Source organism: Vulpes lagopus, chromosome 1 (assembly GCF_018345385.1).
Source record: "Vulpes lagopus strain Blue_001 chromosome 1, ASM1834538v1, whole genome shotgun sequence".
Lineage (NCBI taxonomy): Eukaryota > Metazoa > Chordata > Mammalia > Carnivora > Canidae > Vulpes > Vulpes lagopus.
This window is the reverse complement of record NC_054824.1, coordinates 44,480,947-44,506,328: the sequence shown is the minus strand read 5'-3', so window position 1 is coordinate 44,506,328 and position 25,382 is coordinate 44,480,947. Positions and strand designations below refer to the sequence as shown.

The 25,382-nt window shown below is 31.8% G+C and overlaps 1 protein-coding gene across 1 annotated transcript in view; it reads right to left on the bottom strand.

The window, feature by feature from the left end:
• Positions 1–25,382, bottom strand: part of EYS (eyes shut homolog) — a 1,534,343-nt gene that overhangs the window by 1,349,433 nt on the left and 159,528 nt on the right. The window contains exon 9 of the mRNA XM_041742712.1: positions 16,685–16,941. Within this exon, the coding sequence (XP_041598646.1) occupies positions 16,685–16,941 (257 nt within the window). The remainder of the gene's footprint in view (positions 1–16,684; positions 16,942–25,382) is intronic.

The following is a 25,382-nucleotide window of genomic DNA, read 5'->3' as shown; positions in this document are numbered from 1 at the left end:
AAAGTAGGAACATTAGGCAGATTACAGAATTGAAACTACATTTCCACAATGATTTAGAATGTTCTACTTAAAAGAAAAAGTAAATTTTAATCTGTATTCTTCTTCTATTCTTTGTCTCCAATGGATCATGCACACTCAAATCTCAAGAATGCAGATTAAAATAGACCTAGGTCTTCCCAGATTTTGATATATGTAGCATGAAATTTTTTGAACCTATTTACCAGAGCCTACTGAGGCTATTGACTATTATAATAGGCTATTATATTCAGGAATGATATCTTGCATATTCATAAATGGCAAGTATTATTTATTCTGCAGAAGTTCAACAAATGGTTAACATATTACAATTTTTGAAATAAAAACCTATGGAAGCACCTACTGGTGTTAGAAATAAGCATGAGAAAAAAAATAAATAAGCATGAGATAATCTTTGCAAATGTGTGTGAAATAGATTGGAAATAAGTAACAAAGGTTGATTCTGCCCATTTAATATATTTGAGTCCTACCAAATTATTAAAAAAGATAAATTTTACTAGATAAATCATGGTTTTGGGTATAGATTGCATAATAAAAATGATGGATTATTTACAGATTTGGAAAAGACTGTGAATAAATATGTATTTAAATATTCTATTTAGGGTAGGAAAACATCAAACATTTATGCTATTTATGTATAATTTATATCCTCCAATTTCCTCTACTCTTCCAAAACTTGAGAAAGCTTACAATAAAAGAATAATAAAAAATAAGGCCATTGACAAAGATGGGAGATAGTCCCAAAGGCAATGCTCTGAACATAGGAAAGAGAATGGAAATGTTTATGAAAGTATACAAGCCCAAGTTATGACAGTTATTGAGAATGGAAAAAACATCTAACATTTAACTTCCTGGCGACTAAGTGTAACTAGGAAGGATAAGGGGAATATGTATTCTTATTCTTTAGGAAGAGTCAGAACATTACTTGAGTAGAGAAATTGGTGGAATTAAACTCAGAGTGAACTTTTTCTATAACATAGCATGTGGCATCTTCAATGTCAAGTTTTCAGAAGATATCAAAATCACTTTTAAAAAATCCCTTTATATAATTTTATCCTATGTTTATAATAGTTTATTAATGGTCAGCTTAATTACAAAAATATCAAAAAACTAAATCAGCTCAATAAACTGTATCATCGTTCTGGCTTCAGGATTTATAATCAGTCACTTAATGATTTATATTACTAATATTTTAAAAGCTAAAAAAATATGAAGGCAGATGTCATCTCCAATTAAAGCCCCTTAGTCATTATTCAGCCTTTCATCACCCTGTTCATCCCATCCTGACTCCATAAGCATTGTGGGCCAGTATTAGCTCTAAAACACAGCAACCAGATCTTACTCAATAATTCAGAATAGAGTCTCTAGTCAATCTTTGTTCTTCATGTCTTTGAACATACTCCCTACATTTTATAATCACCCACGTTATACGTCCTGCTTCCCAAAGTAGAGCTTAAGAACAAACAAAAATACATGTTTAGAGTGCCCTGTAGTTGGATATATGCAAATGACTCCAGTTCTATCAATTAGATGTCTAAGTGAGCAACACTTAATTCTGATAGAATTCAGAAGTGAGCAACTAGAGGAGGCATCTGTACATAAGGAAAACACAATGTTCATACAAGCATCAGGCAGCCAGGCAGATATGTTTGTTTCTATAATTTTCAACAAACACTGACAGAACGTGTAGCATCCAATCTTGAGTTTTACAGGATTGATCTCTTGTTTGTTTCTGTTTATTTTTTTCAGGCTGTGTTTTTGAGTTTCTCCTGTTTCAGCTCCTATGGTGTGGTGGGACATGATTCTTGTCTGTAGAGCTATAGACTGACTTCTAGCCCTCATGAGACTATGTGCTATATCTAATATTGTTTAATAAAATCTTTCCCTACTTAAATCTTACAGAGTAGATTCTCCTTTCCTATATCTAAGCTTCAAGTTGGATATATGGTCCTAGCAGATTACAATAAAACCATTACCAGCCCTGATAGGATGCTGTGCTAAAATTACTCCCCTCCACACACTTTATGTACATATGCTTATGGTAGGTTATATAAACCCAATCTAATGTAATGCATATGTTGGAATTTTTTTAAAGATTTTTATTTATGAGAGAGAGAGAGAGAGAGAGAGAGAGAGAGAAGGAGAGAGAGGCAGAGACACAGGTAGAGAGAGAAGCAGGCTCCATGCAGGGAGCCGGATGTGAGACTGGATCCCAGGTCTCCAGGATTATGCCCTGGGCTTAGGTGGCGCTAAACCGCTGAGCCACCCGGCCTGCCCAATATGTTGGAATTTTAGATAGCTCATGTGAATGTGTTACATCTGTCCATAAAAAGAGTTTTTCTTACACAGCCATAACTTTCCATGTCAAGACATTTTGGATTCTGACTCTACTTTTTTTTTTTTTTTATCTCTGAGGTCAATTTTAGGTTTATTCATTATGAAGTCAAGATGTTTAGTACATTAATGTATAATATATTAATGCATTATTTGAACAAATTCTTACTGCAGATTGTGGGAACAGTCAGCCACCATAATCGTGTGAGCCAATTCCTTATAATCGATCAACAAATACAAACATATATAGAGATATGGATAGATATACATGCATATATATGGATATGAAGATATATACAGATACAGATAGATAGATAGATAGACAGAAAGATTCAGATTGTTTCTCTAGAGGATTTTGACCAATACAGATATTTGGTATTGGAAGTGATTCTAGCAAAACAGAATGTAAGGATGAGTTTTCTTAATTTGTACTAGGATATCTGAAATTGGCTTTCTAATCTGATTAGATTTAAAGATACCAATGACTTTATTTCCAGTAATAAAGAGAGTAAAGATAGTCTATGATGTGATCTGGCAATAGACATACACAATTTTACCGCTGGATCCTCATCAAGCACTTATAAGAAGTAAGGATCTGGGTGAAAATGTATATAGTACTTTCAAATATTTTGCTTAAACTAACGAATATAATGACACTGACCTCCTGTTCTTAACATCACTGGACAAAGTAAAGAAGATGGTGAGTTCTAGGATTTGAATTCCCAAACGAGGGATGCCTGGGTGGCTCAGCGGTTGAGTGTTTGCCTTTGGCTCAGGGCGTGATCCCAGTATGGGGATTGAGTCCAACTCCAGGCTCCCTGTGAGGAGCCTACTTCTCCCTCTGCCTGTGTCTCTGCCTCTCTCTGTGTCTCTCATGAATAATAAATAAAATCTTTAAAAAAATGAATTCCCAAACAAAATGTTACATAAATTACCAAAACATTTCTATTTGTGCTTTGAAGGAGACTTTCATATCCTCTAACCACAGAGCTAAGACTGTTGAAAATCAAATACAGAACCTCATCCTTTGACTAGCTGAATTACAACACAAGTTGAACTCTCAGGCTCCCCGTATGTCTACTGTTAAAGTGAGAACATTAACTGGGAAATAATGGGATCCTTAAAGGGAATATGGATGTATGCAAAGAGCCTGATAGAACTGGGAAATCCCTAAATTTGATGACTCCTCTTTCCAAGTAGAAGAGATCTTCACCCCAAGTGGGCCTCTCCACTCACTTCTTAGGAAATCCCTGCATTGCCTGAGGAAATAGCAATGGATTCCCCTGAGGGAGCTGCCACCCGTTACAATGCTGATTCTTCTTAGAACTCATCCTTAACAACCCTTTTTGCTTCTAGAATTATAACTAGACTTAAATCCTAGTGGAAAGTGTGGACCCACTACACTCCAAAAGAAGTACTTGAGTTTTCTGACTTTCGCAGATAGAAATCCAGAGAACATGTATGGATTTAGATATTAAAGGTGTGCAATAATGGTGCAGAAATATTAAGTTGGATCAAGACAAACTTATTAATATAACCTCAAAAACAAATAAATTTTTAAAAACTAAAATTTTATGTGTGCTTATAACTCCATTAAAGTTGATAAAGTTAGTGTCTATTATAACCAGCATTATCAATGATATAATGAAAATCCAACTATATTTCTTTGAAAATATCTCAGCTTATATATTTATCCAGCTTAAATTTTGCTAATTTAACTCCTTCATATTTGATGTATACATATAAAAAGTACAGATTTACTAAATGGTTTTATGTATATAGTTAATCCCTATGACTTTATTTTATTTGATACCTTGTATCAAGCTAAATAAATGCATGTATGAAAGCACAGATAGATAGGTTGATAGGTCAATATATGATGCATTATTTGTTAGGAAATATTTTAAAATGCCTAATATCGGCAGACTTTATGAAGCAATAAACTGGGATTACTCTATAGCTTATAAAAACATACTTAGTTAATTCACATTTGTGTAGCATTTATATAGTAAGCTATTAGATAGTCTATTATGTAGTCATACAGGAATCTCCTATTCCTAATTAAATGAAAACACAGTGAAATATTATTTTGAAAAGTAGGCTAAACTTTCTTTCTCTTTTTTTTTTTACATACCTATGGGTATTTGATGTTTTCTGGCTATGATTTAGATCTGAGTGAACTGGAATCACTGTTCTCTTTCATATATATTGATGTGACATAGATTACTACTGCCAACCTTACTTTCTCCCCCTGTTTAAAGGTCTCACTAATATTAACGTACTACTCCCTTGAAAAAAATGTTTTAAAAACAAATTTTGAGGGACATCTGGGTGGCTCAGTGGTTGAGCTTCTGCTTTGGGGACAGGGCATGATTCTGGCATCATGGGATCAGGTCCCACGTCGGGCTCCCCAAAGGGAGCCTGCTTCTCCTTTTGCCTATGTCTCTGCCTCTTTCTAATGAAAAAATAAATAAAATCTTAAAAAAAACCAACAAATTTTGAAACTCAACATTTCTATATAACCACTAAATATAATGGTAGTTTGAAAGGTATTGCAGATCCTTAGATATCTTTTCTAAAAATAGCAATCTGTATATTAAATTTTAAAATAAGAAATGGATAATTGGAAAACTGATTTAATGTCTGTGCCATTTTCCTATACATTTTATGGCTTAAGTCTCTGAAATATAAGTTTGCAATCATTTTATTGCTATTTGTACTGTGACTAGTTTGTCCACTTTTATTTCTCACAGAAATTAAATTTAAAAACATCATTTTCATATTTGTGAGGCCAGTCCAGGATTATCTTTAAGTTATAACCAAAATAACAGAAGACAGAGAAGTCCCATCAATTTTGAGGAATACAAAAAAATAAAAAACATTTTTTCCTCTGTTACATTTTTGGCTGCTATTTTAAAATACTTTTTAGATTTACTCAGCATTTTTGAAGCCTGTGCAGATTAGAAATCTCTTAAGAAATGCTCTGACAGCAAGAAAATCCATGTTATCTTCTATTCATAAAAATGATCATTCTGGAGAGGTACTTTCCTTCAGTAGCACTTGGAAGCTTGTTTATATAATGTAGCAGCAGAACGAAATTTTCAAAGAAATTAGAAAAGTACAAAATTATTAAAAATTATATAATTCCTATGGACAGAAAAATTATTAGATAATAGGAAATTCCGTAAACATACAAATATTACTGGCATATCAAATTGAATTGTGAGTGCATAAGTAATTCAATTCCTAATAGAAAGAGAATGGAATTTGAGAACTACATAATTTTACCTATAACAGTATGCAGAAAAGTCAGGAAGAAAAATTCCCTAGCTATTGTTGGAACTTAACACATCCATATCAATATTCTGGATGATGATGTCATGGACTACTTTGGTCTCTACCCATCATGAGGTTTTAATCATGCCTTGGCTAGCAAAGAATATTTCCTAGGATAGTCAAACAACAAGGGAATGAAAAGGAAAGTCTGATCTAATTACCCAAATATTCTCCCCAACTATTTCTTTATTATGCCTGTTGGATATTATAAACACAGAAATATCAAGTTAGATTTTACAGCCAGTAAATTAATTCTACTTGGAACAATGTTATTTCCATACCTATACCTTTATATAATAAAATGTGTTTATTTCTATTTCTGTTTTTATTTCCTCTCATTCCATTATTGCTCAGTTGCTTAACAATTAAAATTATTATACAGTATACATGTCTCATACTTTCAAATTAACAATCTAGCCTTTATACATTATCTCAATCTCTGCCAAATATAGACATATCCTGCTGTCATTTGCCATTTCTTGTTTCGGGTGCCTTGAATTTCATGAGGCTTTTAAAAAACTCCGTTTCATTCTATTAGTCCTTCAAATATTGTATTCTGTAATCCCACAGGCAAAATTGTTGACTAATTATTGACACCAAGTCAGAATTTCCACATCTTTCGAATTAAAAATTAGGACCTAGAAACCCACGGAAATATACATATATCTTCAACACTTAACTATGATGTCTTCAATACTGATAAAATTTTATATCCATGTGCTTAAGATTCACTAAGTTAAAAAACTTTTATCTAATGAGTGGTAGTAATTCTTTCTTTGAAAGAACTAAAAATGCTTTGAATGAAAAGAAAATATCAAAGTAAGTTATTACTAACATGCTGATATTTATATATAGTAGGTAGCATTGCAATTTAAATTATTTGTGGCCCTGGGCTTTTTGATATTTGATGTGATTAAAAACAGCTAATGGGATTTTGTCATTTTGGTTTTTGTTTTTGTTGTTTGTATGGCTGCTGGTTTGTTAGCTTGTTTATTGATGGTTGTTTAACATCCATGGGAAAATGAAAAAAAAATTAAGTAAAGTCTGGAACAGCTAAAGGACCCTTATGCTCTAGTAATATTACTACTTTCTATTAATATACTGAATTTCTCTCAGGAAACTCAAGATCCATTCAATATTTCTCATACCACGTGGGGCAAGTAGGCAAAGGAAAGATAGAATGTCAACCTATATAACAGGAAGACTAAAAGAGAAGTAAAGTGTTTTACAGAGATTACTGTCTATAGTTGAAACAGGACCAAAAAATCATTTCTCATTTAGCTACTTTGGCCCAGAGTGGGTGGTATCCATGCTTGTATTTTTACTGCCATTTGCTTTGGAATACTCCACAGGATAAAAATGAGCTGAGCATAAATGATAAATATATCAATACAAATATCTCATGTGTAAGATGAATATATTGGGTCATTTTGCTTGGGAAGTTAATTTGTACTATCTGATGAAAAGCTGCTCATCTTCCTTATTACAAGACGGTTATTTTATAAGACTTTAATATAAATGCTTGACCTTTAGAAATCTAGTTCTTTTGGAGAAAATCCCAGATGCACTTACAGTTAGAACCAATGTCGAATATTTTGTGTTGCCAGACCACTAATTAAATTCCTGCACATAACCTTTTTCTTCCTGAAATGCAACATTTAGTAAATTATTTTATAATTATGCAAACATTGTTTTACACAGCGTTTGCATTTTAATAAGTTTAGGGGAAACCACAATTTAGAATGAAAGCAGAATCTGAAAGAAAAGGTGTTATACTAAAGCTAAAAAGCTCCCATCTAATCCTAATGACAGACACTACTTTCTGTGAGGCTGCAATTCGTTTGCCATTTTAAAAGTTCTGTATATTTCTGTTTATTTTTTTTCTATTTTTGAAGAAGTTTAAATATAACTCCAAAAGAACAGAATAAGAATCTTCCAGATTAAAGAATAACCATCCTCTTTCCCACAGCCTTTTTTTTAATATTCTCTCTAAAATATGTGTCTATGGATCCTGTCTTCTATTTGGTTGGATGAGCCTTCAGTAAGCTCAAAACCTAAGGATCAATGTAAACATAAATATAATACCCATCATAATTCCCTTGGTTTCAGCAGTATTTCAACTGGACAGGATAGGAATAGAGCAGTATATTATTAACAAGACTAAATGTATATTAACTGTTTAACTAAAGGAGATTTTTGTGACAGAATAATTACTGTAAGATATTTAAATGTTTTAATTTGTTAAATATTTTTATCTCACACCCATTTTCTGTTCTTTAGAATATAATCAGTATATACCTTGAACTTGCTTATGAGAATGTTATAAGTAAAGACCTGGCTCAAGTTGTGGCATGATTCATGTGAAACATTTGGTATCTTAGCTGCCTGAGCCTTTGCTAAATTTTCAGTGCCATGATGTGCATTATAAAATAAAATATAAGAACAGATAAAGGGAGTAAAAGATCTAAGACAAGCAATATCACATGACAGACATATAGATGACAGATACATACATACACATACATGTATATGCATGGGTGTGTATGTATATATATACAATCACTAAAGACTTATGCATTTTTAAAGACTTACATATTTAAATATATCACTGCCAAGACATTAATTTGTAGTCACAGTTCATTCATTCATATAACTCATTTACTGATCTTACTATAAGAGATATTTTAAGTATAAATGTGAAAGGAAATTACATTCAGATAAACAGAAAATGGAGAATTCATCACAGCAGAAATGCTTGAAAGGCTATGCTAACTGATGATTATCATACACATGATAAGAGAAAGCCATTGGAAGCCTGGAGATATAGGAAGGAAATAATAACAACAAAAGAGCAAAATGCAGGTAAATCTAAATAAATACTGTCTATAAATGATAATAATAATGTCTTGTGCAGTTTTAAGTATATGCAAAACAACATATTCAAAAATATGCATGTATCTGGAGGGTTAAATGTGGTAAAAGTGGGTAAAGCCTACGCATTTTCTGGAATGTGGTACAAGTACTAAATTACATTAAAATATGCTAAACTAATTAAAATATTGTAATCTGTAGGGTGAGCATCTCAGAATAGTAAAAGTATATGTAAACATCAACTTAGTAGGGGAATAAATGGAATAAGAAAATAATTCATCCATACAAAACAATACAGAAGGGAGAAAAAAATGTAACAGAACAAATGAAACAAATGTAAAACAAATATTGTAGAGATATACTTAAACCCAAGTACAAAATAATTATATATAAATATAAATTATATATAAGTGGACTAAAATCTCTAAATAAAATATAAAGACAAAGATAATATTAAACAGTGTCCTTGAAATATGTTTTAAATAGGAAAATAGGTTTATCTTATGAAAGTATGAATTATAAACTGAAGTTCTGGGAACACATCACATAGGTTTAACATAACATAGTTTGAGCTATATAACATAGCTCAAATTAAAAAGGCAAATTTTAGGGGATCCTTGGGTGGCTCAATGGTTTAGCCTTTGGCCCAGGGTGTGATCCTGGAGTCCCGGGATCCGGTCCCACATCAGGCTCTCTGCATGGAGCCTGCTTCTCCCTCTCCTTGTATCTGCCTCTCTCTCTCTCTATCTCTCTGTCTCTCATGAATAAATAAATAACATTTTAAAAAAAGGCAAATTTTAGAACTACTTGGAAATTATTAAAGAAACAATTGGTGCAAGGGCCTCTAACTTATTTATACTGCATGTATACATATGTATACACACTTATATATGTGTATGTATATGTTTATATCTGTGAAAACATATAGGGAAGTGAATCCAACATTTTGGATTCACATCAAAACCATGTGGGAGTCTGCTGTACAGATTGCTGAAACATATTTGTTCTTCAACACTACCTTCAAACATTCAAATATGTTACACTTGAGGTAGCACCTAAAAATCTCTTCTCTGAAAAAATCTTGAAATTATTTTCCCAATCTTATATGTAAACCATAGGAAAAAAAATTAAATAATTAAACACATATTGTTATTTCTAATATCCAACTACTATTCTAAAGGAATTATTATATGTTAAGCCAGTATGAACCCAACATTCATTACTTTTGCTCTCAATGCGCACACTAACAAATTACAATAAATTATAACAAATTATAAAATCCCTGAGAGTAGAGATTTTTCTCAGCAACTTTCCCTTGATTCCCCCAGTAGCCACTAATAATCCTCTATAATTAGGAAACATAAAAAAAAATTCATTTTTCTATGATTTTAAAATAAAGAGCAAAAATATACCAAAAAGCAGTTATTGATGACCCTATTTTGTTTTAATGATGCAGTAACACTGGAAATTAATAACTAAAGAATACATAAAATTGCCAACTTAGAAATCTTATCTTTAAATGCCATATTGATTCATAAAGCTGGAAATCAAGCCTGAAATAAGTCTACTCAGAAAGCAGTGAAAATTAAAAAAAAAAAAAAAAAAGACAAAAACCCATATATCAAATTTCTAAAATACAGGTAAATTAATAGCCAGAGTAAAATCTGTAGCTCAAAAGTTCATCATTTAATACAAAATAAGTTAAAGTTTAACAAAGAAACAAAAATTAAAGAATAGAGAGAGCAAGACCTTGTGACGTTTCCTAAAGCTAAAGAAAGGAATTCCATTGTTAAATGTATAAAATATTAAATATAAATCTGAAAACTTGAAAATTATAATAAGTTCCTCGAAAATAACAATTTATTAAACTCTGGCTAATCAGAAAACACAGACAACACATCCTTATATTTTAAAAATCAGAAAAAATTTGAGAAATTAACATTAAGTCAGATAAAATTATTAGAATATGACAATTGAAATTTGAAACCATTAATATTACTAATTAAATCAACTCATATAAATTAGTAAATTGACTCAATAAAACCCTGGAAACTGATGAGAAATTGATAAGAACTAATATTCCTAAGAGTACTATTTATCTTGTTAAAGATAAAAATTAAAAAAATTATTAAAAAATTAAAAATTAAAAAATTCTAGGGGTTTTTGCATGCTTTCAAATCATTTTATTTTAAGTATTTCAGGGTAAAAAGGAATGTTTTTCTTGTCTTTGTATAAAATAAGCATAAAAGTGTAAGACTGAAAACAAACCTTCTAAAAACAAGATAAAAGACCAATTTGTGAGTGCATGTATATATTCAAAAGTATTTAAAAATTATAAAAGTAAATGTTACTCTACTAAATGGCTATTATGCAAAGTTATTACTTCAGCTCCTATGCTTAAGATGTTTAAATTAGAAATAGAAAGATTCCACCTTATTTATTATCTATTTAATATCATGCCAATACCATGTAGAATGGTAACATAATCTAAAGTCCCATGAAATTCAGGAACAAGAAAATGATGTCCACTATAACCATTAGTATTGTACTTAATCTCAAAAATGTGATAAAATAGTATTAATATTATCATAAGACCAAATAAGGAAATTTAAAAAAAAGAGAGAAAAACTACTCTTATTTGCAGATAATACAATTCTCTCTAGAAATAAGTGAAACTGCCTTTAAATTATAAAGAATTGTGAGAACTAAATAAGAGACTTTCAAGTAGATAAAAAGGATACATCAGCCTTACATAATACCCTCAACCTCTGAAACTAATAATACATTATTTTAGCTAATTGAGTTTAAAATAAAAAAGAAAGAACGAAACTATAAAATTATTCCAAATGAAAGAATTTCACATTGTACACACTCAACCCTTCTTATTTCTCCAGGAAGTAAAAATCAAAATGGTATACAATTTTACATATCACATTGGGAAAAAAAATAAAATTTAATACTTAGTGTTGTGAATGTGTAAGAAGAAAGTACATTCATTTACGAACTGCTGGTGAATATGGATGGAGAACTCTGTTGTACAAAACAAAAACAAAAACAATCAAAAAAAAATCCATATATATTTCCTTGGATCTAGCAATTCTATTTCAGGTTTGGTGCATTCATTTAAGCAAATACTCCAAAGCCCTTTAAAGTGAGAACATATATCTATCTTGCTGAAACAGTGATATTCATAATTTATATGTAAGTAAAAGAGTTTATAATTCAAATATATATACACATGAAATCCAATTTTAATTTTCTATAATAGAGGTTGTTTTTCCCATGACATAAGTAGGGAGTTGACAAAGACAAAAAGAAAGCATTTCTGAAGCTCACCTCTGGGAATTTAGGGATGATTGTTCTATGTTGCAGAATGGCCCATATGTCTGTACTAGAGACAAATCAGGTCCCTGGTGATATGTCTTTTGGGTTTACTAAAAGAATTATGTTATGTTGCTGGAGAAACCAGGCCCATTTCTGTGAGAAGCCAAATTCACAATATACTGAAGCTGTGAGACCCTGTCCCTCCCTTGATTATAGATCTGTCCTGGCTAAAGATCTAACATGGTTTTAAAAAAAAATCCAACATGGTTGAATATGATGCTGAGTTTGACATGATCCTATAATATGTCTCAAAAACTCTGGGCATACACAAAAGGTGATGGAGCTTTTATGAAGAGAGGATGTGTATGCAGCCTCAATGAAAGCCTGAAGGATATACATGAAAAATGTATATACATGCTGGCTTAGAGGATATACATGAAAAAAGGAATAGTGAATTTAAGACACAACCTCAGTGACTAAATTCAAACAAACATGAAACATCTCTTTGGAGAAGCACTTACACTGTCACAGTGAAATTTAGAGAAAACCATGAATATAAGCACCAGGCTTATATAATAGCTCCTAATTTTTCCTCTCAGTTATATATTAAATAAGAAAATATATATTAAATAAAAATCAACTACATAATATATAAAATTGAGGTTGATATTTGTGTGTTTTGAAATGATCACAATACAAAATGAAATACTCTGTAAATTTATTTTCTGTAAGAATATTTGTGATGTCATAACAGAATTGATGATTATGAAGGCCAAATTAATTCAGCCTCTATTCAAAGTAGAGAGACAAGAATGTGGGCGGAAGTACGTTTTGGTAAATCCAGCCAATGGTGTCAGTTTTTAACACACAGTGTAAAATCGTTCAGTTCTTGAGTGGATGGGATAGTCTAAGCGATCACTCAAGTAAATGTGTGATAAACACCAAACACCAGGGACTTAGCTTTCCTGACTATAGAAGTAGGAGTGTGCCCAGAGTGTTTCTCTTTGTATAGCATCTTTTATTTCTGTCCTTTAGGGACTTTTAGAATGCTCTGGGGGGAGAGAGAGAGAGAGAGAGAGAGAGAGAGAGAGAGAGAGAGAGAATGCTTTGAGGAGAATCAAAATAAAATATGCATGACTTGATTAGGGAAAATGGATTCATAAAATTCTTTGACTTTCTTCTGTCAGTTCCAAGTTTATCAGAAAAACAATTAGGAATGAAATAGGCTTTCCATGGACCTCAATGTGCTCTGTCAAAAAGAACAGACTCACAGAAGTACTAAGGTATGCATATACTCATACTACCTCAAACTGGGCCTGCCATCTGAGAAATAAGCTAGTATATTAAGACACTGAGAGTCAGGCATCAATAATTGAGAGTATATAAAGGAACCCGGGTGCCAGCTGAAGCACAAATTTGGTTGAAACACACTCTTGAATTTCTACAGGAATAGGAATTAACAGAAGTAAGGAGGTCTGTAAAAAATGCATGGGATTTGAAAATGTTTCTATTGCCAAGGTAACTAAGACTTTAAAAAGAAAACAACATTGTCATCTGGGAGGGTAGAGAACCACAGAGCCGGGGAAGTCAAATTTGCAGTATATAAGACTATAGTAGAGAAGGAGTTTGCTTTTAAGGTAAGGGCCCTTACTACGTAAATCAGTTGAAAAGAAGGCAGGCTATCAAGGAGGCTTAGCTCAGGTCCATTTTAAACATGGAAAAGCTAGGCCTAATTGTATAGGACAACTTGGATCCTCCTCCTAAACAAAGAGCTACCTAGCCTCTCCCTGTTACCAAGACAACTATAAGAGCAGAAAAGAAGAATTTGGTTACTTAAGTCAAAAGCAGGAGACACCCAAAATATTTGAAATAAAGACAGAGATAATTCCATATAAGAATTTATCCTATTAGCTTAGAGATCTTATTTTGACTATAAAACATTTTAGAAACCAGCAAAGTTGAAAGTCTCAAACTGACAAGGAATAAAATTAAAAAAAAAATTATGATTCTATCACTAAAATATCATAGGTACAAATAACAAGAGAATTGCAAAAAGGCTATTGCCTTAAAAAACCCACTGGAATTACTCCCAGATTTTATTTCATTTTTTAAGATTGTATTCATTTATTTTATTTTTTTTAAAGATTGTATTCATTTATTTGAGAAAGCAGGAGCAGAGGGGGAGGGAGAAGCAGACTCCTCACTGAGCAGGGAGCCCTGATAAACATGGGGCTCCAAGCTCCATCTCAGGAGGCCAGGATCATGACCTGAAGGTGGCCACTCAACTGACTGAGCCACCCAGGTGCCCCCACTCCAAGATTTTCCCAGTTCTGGAGAACTTCAGATAATAGCACTGGAATTAAATTTAAACCATTTAAGATCTATGCAAGTATATGGCCTTATCATATGATGGTATCTATCACCTTACTCCAGGAGTTAGTGGTCACTAAGAGATTAGACTAGATGGGTTCCTCATGCTGTGCCGAATGACCGTCCACACTGGAAGTTGAATTTTACATTTTCAACTTTACATTTTCATATCCATACACAGCTTCCTCATGAATAATGAGTTAGAAGAGTGGTTAAATGTGGTTCATGATGAGCAGCATCAGCGTCACCCAGATCTACTGAGCCCTAGAATTCCTGAATGAGAAACACCTGAAGTAGGGCTGACACTCTTGAGCTTTAACAAGATCTCCAGGTGATTCTCATGACCATTAAAATTGTGATCTCCTGGGATAAATATACAGGGATAACATTTAACCTAGAAGTTTGCATATAAGGCTAAAATTTCCACAAAAGATGATAGGATTAAAAAAAGAAGTAATTACACTTTATATAAATGGTATGGTAACACCTTTTAGATGTTATAGGAAACACACGAGTTCATAGATGGAGGTGATAAAACTAGGTTAAGGGGAAAAGAGAAGTAGAAACCAGATGGAAAGGGAAAAGATAAATAAAAAATAAAGGGAAAAGAAATTAGGTAGAAGAAGAGACACTGGATAGAAGAAGAATCCAGATGAAGGGAGAGAGAACTGATGACATAGGCAGAAACCAGACAGAGGAAAGGGTGGAGAAGAAAAGGAGCATTGATTTTAAATTGCTCCCAAAATATTTTTGCTTTCAGTGGGATTATTTCTGCACCCTTCAGAAAATTTAGACTGATGAGTTTCTTCACATTTCACTGCATGAAGAACTTAAAACTAGACTGATTATTTAGATATGAGGAAACCCACAGAGTTCTTTACAATTCTGTAGAAAGAGACCTCATAGAAGATATAGGCCTTCCTAATAATACAGGCTTGTAAATCTTAAATTGGGTTTAATTTTTTACTCCCAGCTGAAAAGTGAGTCATATCAATTTTCTACTATATATCAATGGTGAGTACTACACCATGTGGTTGAACTATCTAGTGTATATATGATATTTAATGGTCATATAATTTATAGCCAGTATACAATCTTGATATATAAAATGATAGTGTGCTGATTATGTGTGCACATATACATATATACATATAAACACAGATATCAGAGGACATTTTCTCTTAGTCATGGTTTTAGGAAGAGTTAAATTCCATTCTTTATCCCATTTTATGTACAGTTCATGGTTAATATTATATTTTCACTGAATTTTGGAGGATATCCTACATTTACAAAACAGGTGTCTATATGTACTTTTCTCCCCTAGGCAGATACTTATGTTTCAATAATACTAGTACATTTTATGCTATTTTATTTTTACTAAGAACATTTTTGCAATGTGAAGTAATGGGACAAACTTTTTAGCAAGCTTACCAGAATTCACACAAATATTTTTTTTCATTTAAAAAAATAATCTGGATGGCCATACATTTATTCCAGTAATACTGCCCCTCTATTCTTGGACCTTATCATTTTAAATTGCCTCCAAACCCTTCAAGATATTACTTTAAATATCAAATAGGTAAAGATAATTTTCATTTTAAGATGGAAATCCAAATAACATTTAGAATTGGGTCTGCTTAATAAAAGGGTATATCAGATTGCATAGAACTTTTTTTTTTCATTATTTTACTTAAAGTTTGTGCAATTTAAAAGTGACAGTATTATTTTCTTCTGTGTGGCCCCCATACTGCTTTAAAGCAATTATTGCTTATAAAGCAATTGCTTATGAAGCAATTAAGGGAGTTTTGAAATTATTGTTAACAATCATTTTAATGTAAGACCAAGCATAAAATCTCAAGTAACATAAATTTGAATGTTTAATTTTTGATATTCTTATATCAAAAGTTGACTTATTACTACATAGCCACTGTGAATATCATCTTCTATGACTTTACAGAGGATATAGTATGTTTGTGGTTTTATGGAGTTTTTTTAATCTTACTAATGGAGCATTAAACTGACCTGGAAAATACTGAAATTAAGTTTTATTTTTAATCTAAGCACTCAGTGTGCTTGGCAGCCAAGAAAGAGGTTGAAGGGCAATACTGAAGCTGTTTAGGCAAAATTATTGGGAGGTTAAGGTTGCCTGTTTTTCTCCTCAGACCTTTGACATATATATCATACTCTCTATGGTTCAGCCTGGCCTTTTTAGCCTCATTTGCATGAGCCAAAGCTGTGTAGTCAGCAATGTAACTGCCCAAAGAAACAATCCTATTAGTCTTAGTGAAGATATTTTTACTTTGTTAAATGAAAAAGCAAGCTACAAAACCCAATCATTAGATACATTTGATATATATTAGATAAATGTATTAACATTTTCCACTAGGGAATGTGATTTCTCAGAAATACTTGCCTGTAAATCCTGGGAGACATTTGCAGAAGAAATAGCCACTTAAATATATACTGGTTGCTTCATTTTTGCAGGGCACAGATTTACAATCTTCAGTTTCTATTTCACAGATGTTTCTTTCATATATTTGCAGACAGCTACAGTTGCAGTTGTGCAAATGGACAAAGCAGAGGCCATACACTGATGTACTCTGGTTTCCTAAGCAATCCTCAACACTGAGCATATAGAACCGGTCCATGTAAACAAGAGAAATGCTGCATCTACAACATGCAATACCCCCCCCCCCCAAAAAAAGTCCAATTAGTCATATCATTTAAAGATTTATTACATATTTACTTAAATACACAGGGTAGCAGTACAATAAATATGGTTGTGGGGCTCACTTTTGAAATTGTTCTTATAGAAAATGTTCATATTTGACAAAACTTAATTTTTGTTCATTGTGAAGAACGAGTGAAAAGAACTTTGGCAAAAGACAGGCGTAGACTCAAACACAGGTCCTGCCACTTAATTGCTACATAACCTAGGACAGTGGCATTAACTCTCCTGAGGCTAAATAACAAGGTTAGTGTTCCTGTGTTTGTCAGGATTTTTGTGAAAATTTGCAGCGTGAGTGCCTGACAATTAGCTTTTTTGATTGCAATATTAGTGCCCTACCTAAATTTTTGCTTGTCAAGGCATTCATTTCAAAGATATTTACCTTGAATATATATGCTGTCAGCTATACAACTAGATAAAGGGCCAGGCTGATCCACCTGAAGTTCCCCCTTTCTGGAAAACCCTGGTTTGATCTAGATAAGATCTAGACAGATCTTTTGTATAACCCTGCTTTTCCCTTCCTGCTCTTTAATTTCCAATGGCTGGGGTGTTTTAAATTCACCAGCATAGAAAGAAACCCCAGGTACTTCCAAGTCAATAAAACCACAACTCTAGGTCCTCTCTCTCTTTACCCGAGATGCAACCTCTTTGTGTGGCCTCCCCTGTGCCTGCCAGAACCTGTGGTTACAAAGAAAAAGCTTGTTTTTTCAAAGCTCCCTGATGATTCATGCCAAGGTGTATCTTACAATCATAATGAAAACCACAGGGGACAGTCCTGCAACAACACCATTTTGGGGAAATGCCTGTGAGGGCTCCACAGAAGCCAGAACAGGCAAGTGAGTGCTCCAGGCTTTCCCAGCTTGTACTGATAGGCTGAGGTGCTCACAAGTTTGAAGTATTTAAACTCATAGCGAAGAAAAATGGATTTTTAATTAATAATAGTTTCTATTGATAGTATTCATTCATTCATTTCTATATTCATTCCATAAATATATATTTGCATTTTCTATATGACTGGCATTGACCTAAAAATATTGAACAAACATTTTTTAGTCTATTCTATAGGCTAGGCACCACCTTTGGTAAAGTGAATTATGAGATGCCATTCTAATATGATTATACACTGTGTGATATGCACACATTTATTCCTTTGAATATTGTATATACATACACATAAAGTATCAGAAAAAGAATGCCTAAGGTGAGGAAGAAACCTAAATCAGAGATAATCTTTGGTCTAAAGTAAAGTGTTGTGATTTTAAAGTATCCTTTGCCAACTCTTCAAAGGGCACTTAAGATAATCATATAAACACGTCAATGAGTTGAGAAGAGCAATGTCAAATTACTTTGCTTGTTATTATTAGTGAAAATTAACCTACTGAACTCAAGTCATTACACTCATAAATTTATATGATGGTAGGTGTTTGGAGCCAGCAGGAATGTTAAAGGTCAATTAGTTCAAACCTTTCTTCTTGTAGTTGTGAGAAACTTAGCCATTTAATGCAATTTGCCAAGGATCACTGAGATTGTTAATGGCAGTCAGTATAGTTGATGTTTTGAAATATTCAAAGCACCAGCCTTGGAAAGGGAACCTTGGTTCTAATTCTTCTCTAACTTATTTAGACGTTTTTCTTCCCTAGCTTTCTCATCTTTAAAATTATCAGTACACATCTGTTTTATAAAAGAGGATTAAATGTGTTCATTACTGGGCAAGTAAGTCTGCTTCCAGCCTTATATATGCAAATGTTTACTTGAAATAAAGTTGTTAAACACAGGCAATAGCAGCTATAAATGGAGACTGATTATAATAGTTTATTATCTGAAATTCAAGTAGGATGGTATGATTTTCCAATATAGTTAACAAATTCTAATAAATTTCTGAATAAAGCATAATATGTCCTTGATTAACAAGAAAGTTTCATTCCTGGAAAATCCAATAATTATTAAAATTTTATAAAATATTTTATCTCAGTGTGTAAAATGAAGTTAATATATTGGCTCCAGATATTTACAAAAAGGTTTTATATCCACATTAATGGATGTTGGGACTTTTGGAAATTGTACATACCATGGAACACTTCTTGTTGTTGTTCATGTAACCATTCTGTGCATTGAAATATTTTTAACATTCATCATCCACTACTTACCTGCTAAATGCCAGCTGTTTCAACCAATTATACTGAATTAGAATGACCCTAAAATTCAAAATGTCCCCAGAATACAAGAACGTCTCTTTGAAAATCATTGATCTAAATAAATTTCTCCAGTTTACTAAAGCACTCACCCAATCTTGTACAAGTTTGTGGAGCATTTTATCATCCCAATTAATAATATGCATGTAAGTGCTGGTATATGTGTATAAATGGATACCTAGTGCTAAGACAAATTGCTATTAAATTGAAAGATTTTCAGTGACAAGTACATCACTTTTGTTAAAAAAGAAAGTCAAGAAAATTATAGGGGTCCATATATATTATTTATAATTTTAAAATGTTCTTAAAATTTCATAGAACTTTCACTATGAGAAAATGAATTGTTCATGAATGTATTACTAACTTTATTATTAAATAAGCCAACTTTATTTTTAAATAAGCCACTTTGAATTGCACTTAAATTTGAGACAAGATTGAAAGAACAAAGCAAAAATATGTCAGTTGAAAATATGATTTCATATATAAATATTGTGATTTAAATTTTTTCATCATTTAGTTTTTTAATGGAAAAAATATTCTGGTAAGAGATGAAATTAAATATATCACTCTACCTATTACTCCAAATCTTATGATCCATATACCTGATATACAGTGGATGCTCCATTAATACTGTTTGACTATATAATCATCAAGTGTATTTTAAAATTGAATTATGCTCAAGAGAAAGGTCATCTTAAAGGTTCTGAATAAACAGCTTCATGAAATTCCAAGTCTTAGGAGATAATTTGAAAAGTAATGCAAAAAGGTTAGACCTATAAAAAGCTATTTAGATATAATGAAGTAAAATAAAAAATCTGGCCCAGGTAGCACAAAATCATATAACATGCATACATTTTTATTGTTTGACATATGAAATTAAAGCATGAAAAGTCATAGAGCCTGAAGCTATAATAGAGTCAAACTTTGACTTTATATCATAACATATGCATTGGTTTGCAACCAAAATTAAAAAAAAAAAAAAGATGCACGGGAGATAATTAATGAATACACTAGCTAAGTTTCAACCCATACTGTAGTTGAAACTTAATTATACAAAAGCATGTCCTTTCATGAAGTTTATTATAATTAACTTTTGTCATGGATATGGAAATTACAATGGTATCTACTTTAGAATTCCTTAAATGAATTAATAACCTCTATATATCTTTACTATAAAGCTTAAAGAAGCAAGGCTATCTCATTTTTCAGGAGGCAATAAAAAGGAAAAAAAAAATATGCATGTAAATGCAGTACACAAAAGCATCCAGTCACTAGAGTTGAGTAGTATCAAGACTAACCAAAACCAAATATATACATACATACATACATACATACACATACATGGGAACATACAATAAGCCATACTGATATGCAGTTAACTTTTTCCTTTTTTTTTTTTCCCCCTGAAAGTAAAATGTAAAAAAAAAAAAGTTCTGTATGGGAGTCAGATAAGTTTTTATGGCACATTCAAAATTAAAAATAGGAGTGCCTAGGTGGTTTGGTCAGTTAAGTGTCTGTCTGACTCTTGGTTTCAGCTCCGGTCATGATCTTGTGGCTCCATGTTCAGTGAGGAGTCCATTTGAAGATTCTCTCTCTCTGCCCCTCCCCTCTTTTACACATGCCTGTGCATGTGTGTGAGTGCTCTCTCTGTCTCAAAAATAAATAAATAAATAAATCTTAAAACAAACACAAAACAAGACAGTTAACTTCTTAATACAAAAGTCATCCATATCATGGCAAAAATTAAAGTAGTCTTAGAAGTTAATAATGATCAGACTTCCTGGTTCAGAAGTAATTTAAGAAAACCATGATTAAAATACATTTCTGTGGCAAAATCACTAAAGCTGTATTTGTTATATAAGCCTCCTGACTCTACAGAAATAGGTTTTGAAACTACATTATTTTATCATGGACTTTTAGATTTTGCAGTTTAAAATAGAACTTTTGCTTATAACTGAAAAATAATGTTTGGTTAAATTTAGCATTACATGGAAAATGTGAAAAATTTTAAAATAGCTCATAAAAGAAACAGGTTTATTTTAAAGATCCCAGAAAGAAAGCCAGAAAATTCATTGCTATAACCCAAACTACTTGTATCTTTAGGAAGTGGAAATAATAGTTATTTTAGTAATATAAAAAGATATTTACTTTCTAAATGATATAGAATAACCATGAGATGTGTTCTGAGAACATTAATTTATCTATGGATACCTGGGGTCAGGTATCAAATATCATTTCCATAGTTTACACAATGTTTTCCAATTAGAGAGTACTCAAATATATAAAAAATGTATGAATGAATAGGTTTCACTTTGTTATGCTATTTCTGATAGCAAGTAGGGATTGGTGACTTGGGCATCAATTTAAACTTCATAAATGGATGAAGCTATGAACACTTCACAGTCTGGGCTTAGTGTTGTGAAGTTACTATCCTATACTTATCAAGAACTATACAAAATGGCTGGTAAGATATTTTTCCCCCATTAAGGTTTTCTAAATTCCCACAAACTATTTTGAACATTTTAGGGTAAAAATGTGGTAATACTCAAAACTGTGTTAAATACCTCATTTCCATTATGCCGTGTAAGCTGTGCTTATACAAAATACATTTCAATAGAAAAATGTCTAGGATTATCAACTGTCAGTTAACACTATTATTATCATTGTTATTGTTAGTGTCTTTCATCATAAAGTAATCTTTAAATTTAATATTATTACAGTACTATCATTGCTACAGTGCTATCATTATTTTTCTTTAAAAGTTATATCCTGCTCGTTTCATTTTTAAAGTTTTCCATCCCCAAACCTCAAAAATATCTCCCTACATTGTTTTCAGTTATGCCACAATTTTGTCTTTTAATTTAGGTTTCTGAACACATTCAGAGTCTGCTTCTACATAAAGTGTAGGGTTGTGATCCAGTTTTATTTATGATCTTATAGTGAACCATTTCCCCAAACCTTTCCACTAAAGAATCCTCTGTATTTCCATTAAATTATGGGCAAATTTCTTCAAATTTCTTGTATATCGAGATCCTCTATGTACATGAGTTTTTCTCAAAGCTCTGGCCCACTGTTTTCTGTTTGTTTTTTTGTTTTTGTTTTTTTTTGTTTTTTTACAGTGGTACCATCTGGATTTTATAGTTATCATAACAGATAGTACTTGAAGTCCCATTACTCTTCCTTTTCAAAGATGTCAGGCATTTATAAAATATTACTAATTTATATAGGTTTTTGAAAATTAGTTTCTAAAGTAACAAGCAATATTATTGGTATAGCATTCAATGTTTGAATTAACTTGGTAAATTGGTACTTGGCCAGGCCAAGGGATAATATAGAAATCCATGGATTACATTTTAATGTGTTCAGAATATCTATTATATTCTTTTTAATTGAAGTTAATCATGCAATAGACCTTTTTATAAGAATCTGAGCATCTTTTGCAAGTTACTTCTAAGATTCTGCACATTTTCCTATAAGAGTAGGTGATATATTAGTAGCTGATATATGATAATTTCTAGATTTTTGAATGGAATGAACACTATCATTTTTATATGAGCTACTTGTATTTGCAAACTTTGTTAAGCTCTATTTTAGTATTAATTATGAGACAATGTCAAAAGCCATAACTATACTGGCCATTTTAACTGCAAAATATCCAAATTTTCAGTATCAAAAAAAGTTTACCATGAACAAAGAAACACAAAGTCAGAAAAAAAATGCAGTTATATCACAAAACAAAAATAATTTTAGGAAATAAAAAATTCCTGAAAAATCATTGTTTTATTACACAAATATTTATTTCATTCTACTGCAAGGGTCATTTGTGGCTTCTTTCCCATAGCATAAGGTTTTCTAGGTGCATTGATGGTGTGGCCATGTATTAGTAATACGTTCTTTCTTGTTGCTGAATAATATTCTATGTATAAATATAAAACATTTCACTTGTGAATTCACCATCAGTTGATGAACTTTTTCAAAGCACTTGCATGTACCATTTTAGATCCCACCCCCAGTGTAGGAGGGTTCCAATTTCTCCAAATCCTCACCAATACCCGATACTTGTTATTAAACTTTTTTTGATCATTTTATTGATCATTTTATTGATAATAGCAGATATAAACTGTTATGTTGTTTTCATTTACATTTCTGGTCTTCTTTGATCTTTAAATATAATGTAATTATGTTGCTGCTGCTGCTTCTGGTTCCACTGCTGCTGCTGCTTCTCCTTCTTCTCCTTCTCCTTTTTTTTCTTCAGTATTCTTTATCAGGTTGAAGAAGATCCATCGTGTTCTTCATTTGTTGATTGTCTTTATCATGAAGGTGTGTTAGATTCTGTAAAATGTCTTTCTCTCCTCTTGCAATTATTGGGATTATGTGTTTTCTTTTTTTCTCATTATTCTATTCATGTTTCTTTTTTTTGGTATTTTTACATTAATTGATTTTAGGACATTAAAACAACCTTGTATTCCTGTGATAAATTCACAATGGTCATGGTGTATACTTTTTTTGATATGTTGCTGCATTTGTTGTGGATAAGTGTATTGAAGGGTTTTGTGTTCAGAAAAATAGAATGTATTAGTCTGTAGTTTTCTTGTGATGTCTTTGGTTTTGTTTTCATTGTAATACTAGTCTAATAGAATAAGTTTAAAAATGTGTCCTGATTTAATTTTAGAAGGTTTTGTGAATAATTTCTATTAATTCTTCAATGTTTGCTAGCATTCCCTAGGGAAGCATTTAGGCCTTGGCATTCCTTAGTGTGAACTTTTGTTTGTTGAATGACTAACTTTATCTTTTTACTTATAATAAATATAGTGAGGCTTTCTATTTCTTTTGAGTAAGTTCTAGTAGTCTATATTTTTCTGAATGCATCCCCATTGCATCACAGCTACCTACATTTTGGGATATACAGTTGCTCACAGTGTTTTCTTATAATCTTTTTTCTTTTTGATATTTAAGTAATGTTTTATTACTCTTCCTTGATTTTAGTGATTTGATTCTTCTCCCTCTTTTTCTTAGCATAGGTAAGGATTATTTATTTTCTTAATCCTTTCAAAAATGGACTTTTGGTTTTGTTATTTTCTATTGTTTGCCTATACTTTATTGAATTAACTTCACTCTACAGTTTATGATATTCTTCCTTTGGCTTGCTTTAAATTAATTTTCTCCTTTTCCATTAAGTTAAGGTAGAAGTTTAGGATATTGATTGAGATCTTTTTTGTTTTTAACATACATATTTAGAGCTATAATTTTGATTCTAAATGCTGCGTTGCCTATAGCCTATGAATTTTGGCATGCCATAACTTTATTTTAATTAATCTCAAATGATTTCCTAATGTCCCTTTTACTTCTTTTTGATTCACTAATTTATGTGGACTGTGTTATTTAATTTTTATATGTTTGTAAAATGCTTATTGTTTTTGATTCCTAATTTAATTCCATTGTGGTCAGAAAATGTATTGAAATCCTCTTAAATATATTGCAGATTGTATTAACATATGGTCTGTCTTGGAAAATGTTCTATGTGCATTAGATAAGAATGCCATTCTGCTGTAGTTGAGTGGAATATTCTCTAGACATCTGCCAGTTCTAGTTGATTTATAGTGTTCTTCAATTTTTTTTTTTTAATTTTTGTTATCTACCAAATGTTATATCACTACTGAAAGTGGAGTATTGAAGTTTCCAACTATTGTTGGCCATATCTTTCTTCAATTCTGTCAGTTTTTGTTTCATATATTTTGAGTTTCTGTTGTTAAGTGCGTACATGTTTATAATTACAACATCTTCTCATGATTGCTTTATCATTTTAAAATGTATGTTTTCTCAATTAATCATCTTTTCCTTTAAAGTCTATTGTGGTCAGCCCTGGTGGCTCAGTGGTTTAGCGCCACCTTCAGCCCAGGGCCTGCCTGATCCTGGAGACCCGAGATAGAGTCCACCTCAGTCTCCCTGCATAGAGCCTGCTTCTCCCTCTGCCTGTGTGTCTGCCTCTCTCTCTTTCTCTCTCTCTGTCTCTCATGAATAAATAAACAAAAGATCTTAAAAAAATTTAAAAATAGTGTCTATTTTGTCTGATATTAAAAGGGATACTCCAGCTTTTTATGGATGCTGATTGAATGGTATCTTTTTCTAACTTTTTTTACTTTCAACCCATTTGCACATTTAAATGTAGGGTGTATGTCCTATAGAAGGTA